The sequence below is a fragment of the Venturia canescens genome, chromosome 10 (genome assembly GCF_019457755.1).
Source record: "Venturia canescens isolate UGA chromosome 10, ASM1945775v1, whole genome shotgun sequence".
Taxonomy (NCBI): Eukaryota; Metazoa; Arthropoda; class Insecta; order Hymenoptera; family Ichneumonidae; genus Venturia; species Venturia canescens.
This window is the reverse complement of record NC_057430.1, coordinates 7428960-7436848: the sequence shown is the minus strand read 5'-3', so window position 1 is coordinate 7436848 and position 7889 is coordinate 7428960. Positions and strand designations below refer to the sequence as shown.

Sequence of the window (7889 nt, the reverse complement as noted above, 5' to 3'; positions counted from 1 at the left end):
ACCACTGCGACGCTCGTTTATTCGATAGATCTCTTAGAGTAAAGTTCGATTAATAAAATATATAATTGCTCTGCTTAAACTTTGTGCGGTTTATTTCGAAACCTGCTTCACATAATCCAATAATTTTATTCACGCAGTAACGCGATACGAAAGCTATTAGGAAAATTCTTAAAATTCTGAGAACCAGAACTTTTCGATTTATTCGAATATCTGTGTGGGAAACAAAACTTTTTCGAAAACCACCAAAAGGCATGTGAGGCCGCGGATATTTAAAAAAGTGACAGTGCATGACGAATCAACAGTGCGCGAATGAAAATAAAGTTTTATAGTGAGGAAACATTAGGTACGAAAGTAATCTTTAACTCTTGAGCGTGATTATTGTTAAAAATCGGCATGTTGCGACGCGACATTTCAAAAATCAATTATTTCTAATTTACGACAGTTCATAGATTATTTTTGACGAAAGATAATTTTTTAAACGTAGTTTTTGTGAAGTTGAAAAATGTTATTGAAAAAAGACGACAGTTCATAGATCATTTTTGACGAAAGATAATTTTTTAAACGTAGTTTTTGTGAAGTTGAAAAATGTTATTGAAAAAAGATGAACTCGATTTTTGATTGACTTTGTTCACAGAATTCTATTCGTGTAAATGGATTTTTAATATATTTTACGATTTTATTTGTTTTATAAACGGTTGGGAAAGAATGAAAAATGAGAAGCTAGGGAGTAACAGTGATATTACGCATCGAAGCTGAGTCGATGCATTTTTACCCTCTCCCCAAGCACTGCTGAGGTGCACGAGCGGCGCGTCCGTACACCCCCAAGGTTGAGGGTCGAATTGTACGGTTGATTTGAAAACAGGACGCGTCCGTGGCTGGCTCGTGGCGAATGGTGGGAGTCGAGCCAGTAAACGCGTGCTACCGAGGAGCCCAGACTGGGCGGAGCTTAGGGGTATACGAGTTGGCGCACTTGGGAGACTAGCGACAAACGGCGTTCGGCCACCGCCGGAGATTCCAGCTGAGCTTGTGCAGTTCGAGTCTCCGTAGCGGGACAGTTCATCTCACCACTCGAGAGCGTGAACAACTGCGCTCGAAGTGCGAGTACAAAAGATATTCGGAGACATCGAGTTGGTGCAAGTGTTTTCCAAATATAAGAACAAACATTCTGAGAACTGAGTTTTGAGGAGGCTGCAATGACAGTTGTTTTCTTCAAATTGTGATCCACGTTGAAGAGCCCAAAGTTCCATCTACGTTGGAATGTTCGACGAATGAGTCATTCCGCCCGTTAGTTCGAGGTTGGTTAGTTGCAAACGATGCTGCACAGCACATTGCCACGGGCATTTCTGCCCCCGGGATTGAACTACTTGGGTGGCTATTACGGAGACGACGGCCACGTGTACTCAACGGCGACTCACTACGTGCCCTGCCTGGAGGATCCTTACGCGAGGATCGCTGATCAGAGAATTCAGTTGAGTGGCTGGGAGACCGGAGCACGTCCGGTCAGTCCGAGTCCCTTGGACTTGTCGTTGAAGCCACCGCCGGCGAGTCAGACATCGGTGACGGAGGAATGCGAGGCGATCGAGGTAGACGACGAGGAAAACCTTCGATTCGCCATGAGTCTGCAGCGAAGGTCCTTAATGGCGAAGAGATCGTATTCCAACAGCGAAGAGCTGTCTTCGGGGATGGATGACTTCCAGAATGAGACCGGTAGAAGTTCATCGGTCCAAAGTTATCACAGCTACGCAGACATGATCAGCGCCAAGGATTCTGCGGATCCTCGAGTTCGTCTGCCAACTGGGCGACGCGAAGACCTGACGAGTCCCAGAATTCATGGGTATCCGAGCTTCGAGGAGTTGCGGACGAAGAAGGAAGTGACGGATCCTGGGGAAGCTGGCTACGCGATTCACAATCCTACCGATCCGTCTGTCTGCTCCGCCGGAGATCAACGAGATTATCAAACCTTGGGGGACCAGACTGGGCGGAAGCTCCACCTGGCGAGTCCAACTCACCCGGGGACCCAAAGCTACCATCAGCAATTATTGTTGACGCCTCAACACCACTTGCAAACGATTCACGCTCCGATGACACCACCGAGCACCCCATCGCCTCCGCAATGCCCGCGAAGAAGGACGCGAGAGGATCCCGAGGTGACCCCGCCCCACGCTTCGACAACGACTCCAAAATCTACTGGAAACCACACCGAGAAAAACAGACCGAAGAAGAAACACGCGAGGAGACTGAAGTTCGATGAAGACACGAGCAGCCCCGTTTCGGGCACGGTAATTCTGGGACCGGACGAAGCCGTGGTCACCGGCGACATCGATCCCGCCTTCAACATCGTCGAGGTCACCGAAGAGGCGAGGGCCGAGCTCGCCAAAATCGAGAACAGACTTGGGCCTTACCAGTGCAAACTCTGCAGGCAGTTGCACGACGATGCCTTTCAATTGGCTCAGCACAGGTGTTCGAGAATCGCTCACGTCGAATATCGCTGTCCGGAGTGCGACAAGAGATTCTCTTGTCCGGCTAATCTTGCGTCCCATCGCCGTTGGCACAAACCCCGAATGCCCAACGGCGACACCGGCCCGACTGGTGGACCCGCTGTAACTTCAAACTCTTCTAATTCATCGACCAACATCCGGGAACCAGAAATCCCGTGCACCAGGTGTGATGCCAAGTTCACACGAGCCGCAGCACTCCGGAAACACCTCGCGACCCAGCATCCTGAAGCCAACAACAATATTTCGATGACCAACAACAACAGCACCAACAACAGCAACGATACAAATGCCGCTTTCGATGACTTCAACGCCTCCATGCCTGGTAAGCCTCTCTGCCCACCTATGAATCTTGCAGATGTTTCACTCACAAACGAGTTACCCTGACACCAATTTCCGGCCAGGCCGATGCCCAGACGACCCGGAATTTATTGGCGATTCGGACTCGATCTCATGTAAATAATCCAACTATTCCATTTAATGACAAATTCAAACGAAATTATTAAAATGCCACATCTATTCAATCAAGAAATTATCAATGACGCTAGTCATCAGTTTGATTAACAATTGATCGGAAAAGGTTTGGAATTCGATCCCGTAAAAATACATTTTTTTAATTCCGTAAACAAATAAATATCTTCAGTTTTTTTTTGGTCAGCGATTGCAATACATCTTGTGTGGTCGAACAAATTCCAAAAGACAATTAAGTTATTCAATGTCTGTGAGCACAAAAAAAAGAAGGAAATTTCAATTGTTCTTAATTGAGAAAGATTGAATAAAAATTTTGAGACCCAGGAGCTCGTACACGAGTGCGTAATCAAAATAATCATATACGAACGAGTCTAGTCACATCTCTTCTAGTCAGGCACAACAAATTAGCACAACAATGGATCTAGTCATGAATCTGACATGCATGAAAAAACGATATTAAATTATAAGAATATAGGATTGTAAGTAAAAAAGTAAGAAGATGGTGTTAAAATCGAGTATTAAGGAATTGATGCCAAATAAATAAGCATGAATGTGCATATTCTTCATTCCAATAATGAAGATAAAAGAATGTTGGTGAGAAAGCAGTATTGCTGAAAACCCTTCATTAAAATAATTTTTCCGAACTTGTAATATTTGATAGATTTTTTCAAATGACGAAAACAATTGGCGCAGGTCAGTCATCACAGTTTCGTCGTATTTGTATATTAAAAATCTCGTGTGATCTAGTCGTACTCACAGAAAAATGAGTCTTACTTGTGGAAGCCAGCTATACAAAACTATCCTAAGCGATCCAAGCTCGTAATACTGTAGTTCTAGTTATAGGTTCGTGATTTCTAACGTAAAAAAAAAAAATAGAAATTAACTCATACAGCTGGTTTATCAAAGATAGCTAAGTCAATGGAAATGCGTTTCAGGCGTTGCATGAACGTAATTAGCGTAGTCATTAGCGTCAAGTATGATGATTTTGGTAACAGTATGTCGATTGATGCAAATTTTATGGTTAATTCAATTTCTAGTCATCGTACAATTGAATAATTTCTAGTCAACATATTTAAATCTTGAAGAAAGCACAAATTTTTTTCCAGTTAAATAACGGAAATTTTCAATGAGAAAAAAACATTATGATAAGTTTAGTTGATAACTTATATTATTCTACAAAGTGTGCGAATTTTTTTTTCGAATTATTTATTATTTCATGGTTATTTCTTCACTCTATTAAATTAGAGCGAAAGAGTATTGTCTAGTCCAAAGAATATCTCATAAGAATCGATTCGATTTGGTATCTGAATCGTTAGCATTTAGTGGAAAATTATCGATAAATATAAATATAGGGAAATGACTGGGTAAGTTATGACCAAAAAACTTCGAGATCATGAAAAAGTCATGGTCCAAACCTATTTGGTCTCATACTTGAATCTATATTTTTCACTTATTGCACTGCTGTAAATCGTGACTAATATTTTCATTTGTTTGTGCAGTTGATCACTTCTCGAACACCAAATGAATGAATTTTGTATAAAAAATATAATGAAAAATGATGTATTTTAATATTGTGGGGAAAAAGCAATTTTATGTTAAGCTCAATATATCGATATTATTTTTTTAACGACGAAAATGTAATTAATTGAAAAATTATTTCGTATTGAACCTGTTTGTTAAATCAGCTATGAAATTCGTTTATAATTGAAAAAAAATGAAAAACAAATGTTCAAGTGCATTTCAAGGTTCGCGAGCTTATTAAGTATTACAATGTGCAAGTGTAAGTAATGTAAGTACAATATTATTGATAATTTATTGCAGCCGGAATTTCAAAACAAATATTCAATAACTATTCGACTAAACATAATTTCGTTCATCGTAAAAAAATGTACTTTAGATATTAACTGTCGATCAAACAAGGTAGAAAAAGTTCGAGTGGCAATTTTGATTACTCACGGAAAGTCTGATCACCTAAATAAATTCAATATTCGATGGACACTGGATACATGGGCACTGAAATTCGATGTATAAATGTACCATACAAATATGAAGGATATGTATAATATGTCAAATAATTTTAAGTCGTCTGTGCTACGTAATTAAACTGTAAAATTAAATATTAACATTGATTTATTGGTTTAGTCTCGTAAGCGATGATTGTTCATATCTGTACATAAGAAACGGAATTCATTAAATATATACGAATCTACAAATGCAGTGATACTGTTCACGATAATTGATCTCCTTACCCTAATTTTGATCCGATGATTTTTTGATATTGATATATTTATAGGAATAATAACTTATATTATTAAAAATGGGCTGGGGATGGATCCCTTCATTTTTTTTCAACTTAGCTTACCTCTCAACTTGCCTCTCCAAAGCACAGTGAAATATACGAAGCCAGATAAAATGGGTAAAATTTGACTGTATTCGTGAGATGATGGTTGCAGTGCAAAATATATTGCACAACGTTTTTTTTTTTTCAACAATTAATTTATCTTCTCGATGTTTATAATTGGAAGCAAAAAATGGAGACTGTGATCGGATAATGCAAGATTACGAAAAATGTGAAAGTAACTCGTATATTCGAGTCTAATAATATCGTTGAAAAAAATCCGATTGAACATGATATTGTCAACGGATGATACCATTCATATTACTCGTACTACGTGTCACGATAATGGCTCTACAGAATCCATACAGGAGGGATTGGTGTCCTGTAATCTGCCGAAGACCTTTGTGCACACCGAATAAAGACTCGGTAAATACAGTAAGTTCGTCTCACGATGCGTGCAAGCTGAACTCTTCGTTCAAAGTTATCCCAAAATTTGGTATTAAATAAAGAATAAAGTACACAGAAAAATCATCTGAACTGGAAAGTGATTGAGGAAAAATGAGGAGGGAATATATTTCATAATATTCATGCTGTTTGTTCCACTTTTTTGGTTAAAAAATACCGAAAATTTTCAATTATGCGTTGACCTGGGAATATTTTTTATTCAACAAAATTTTATTTCCGGTCCCTTTCATCGTCTCGTCGTTCGAACAGACTCCTTCACTCCCCTCCCCGCAACGTGTTCTATTCACTGAGACATATTTTCTTTGAATTATTTGAATTAAATATAGAAAAGACACGAAAAAAACAAATATTGAACAAGTTTTTTGAACGTATTTAATTTTTCCTAATTCTTATCTTAATGGAATTCACTCATTTTGATAAATAACGAAACAGAAATGCTCCCAAATATGGAGCTCGGCTTTTTTCTTGTTCCGAAATCAATGTGATGGAAAAATGTAGTTTTGTAAAAAAGTACAATTGTGAGTTCAATTTTTAACAACGTTGTAACACGTGGCCTGCATCGAAGTTTTTTTCCCTCCATTTTCCTACTTGTGCATGCAATTATAATCATTTTCAGGAGTTTTGTCTCATTGTCAGCTCGATCTGCTCAACTTGGAAGATTGCTCAAGTCACTTTGGTAGAAGAATACTTTTGTGAATTATTTTTCTATTGGAAAAGCAATTGTGTTACATTTCTCAATTTCTAGTGAAAATTTTCTTCATTATTTGGAATTACAACGATCTTCGGTGTTTTGTAAAAGTAAAATAGTCTTCACATTTTGCGTAGTCAGCATTCGAATGTTCAAAAAATCGGGTATTCAGTGAAAAATACATCAATCGTGTTTGTTTAACGTATTCGAATCTGCGACATCGAGAATTCCTACACGATTGGCCAAATGCTTTTTTTTAAATAATTTTTCGATCCTGAGGCTGGAAAGGACTCGTGTTTTTGGGGTTTTTCATAAGGAAGGAAGAGATTTGATTGGCGGTGGATCTCTGACGGATATATGCTAGTCCGATCGACGCTCTTGTCGTTTTCGTGACGTCGCGACGCTTCTACAAAGGAGCCCGGGAAATCTAGTTAGTCCCGAGGGTTTCACGTTCGCTCACTTCCCACGGGGGGTTTTCCCGATCATCCCCCCTTAAAGAAAAAAAAAGCAGCAAGCTCCACTGCCTCTACCTCTTTCGGCTGCCCTCGCAACACTATACAAGAAGCAATTTCTCAATTTTTCCCCGACTTTGTCATCTTCGCTTTGCTATTCGCCGTCGAAATAGAATTTTAGCCTCGAGTGGCTCGGGATTCTTCTCTCGGTCTCTCGTCGAAAATCGCACCCTGATATTTTCCCTTGGCATCGACCTACACGGAAGAATTTTTCGTTTCAAGTGGATTTGAAGCTTTCAGCGCACCGTTCTTTTTTTACCAACAACAAAAAAAAAGAATAAAATATTTTTCCGAGACACTTTGGCGAGTTCTACGCGCGTTGTAGAAATATTCGGTGATCCGCGAGTACTGTGTAATTTTTCATATTTGGCAGCCGGGTAACATTGTATTAAAACGCTCACAGCAGTGCCTGGAAGCTTCACCAGCTGCACATCAAATTTTCAATATCACATAAATTTTTACATAGCAGAAAAAAATGAGTGAACAAAAATATTTCCAGTTTTTTAAGGTTTCATCATTTCATTCAAATTTCAATAACTCTTCTTTCATTTTTATTTTATGTTGAACTTATTCTCACTCATTTTTTTCTATTCCGAATTGATTCCGAATCGGCCAGTAGTTCGTTTATTTTGTTTACCGATTATTTTCATGATTTAAAAAACCAGTAATTCCTTAATTCAAAAATTGAAATATTTAAAATTTTTTCATGAAAGCACAAGCACGCCTGAAATCGTGACTTTGATCTCGTGATAGGTTGATTCATATCGATTCGCCGATTTTTTTTGTCCAGTAGCCAAACTCTTTTGTGTGAAAAAACTGCAGAGAGTGATTTTGGTCGATTTCAGTCGTCAGACAACCTTTTGCGAATTTCAAAACATCAGGCAAACTCTACTCGCATGCAGTCAGTGAACTTTGACAAA

At 39.1% G+C, this 7889-nt stretch overlaps 1 protein-coding gene across 1 annotated transcript; it reads left to right on the top strand.

Annotated features, from left to right (window-relative positions):
- The first annotated feature begins 1073 nt into the window (after positions 1–1073).
- LOC122417354 (uncharacterized) lies at positions 1074–5183 on the top strand. The gene has a single exon (XM_043430797.1). It carries the CDS (start codon positions 1314–1316, stop codon positions 2880–2882), a length of 1569 nt encoding a protein of 522 aa, XP_043286732.1. The 5' UTR covers positions 1074–1313; the 3' UTR covers positions 2883–5183.
- Positions 5184–7889: the final 2706 nt, after the last annotated feature.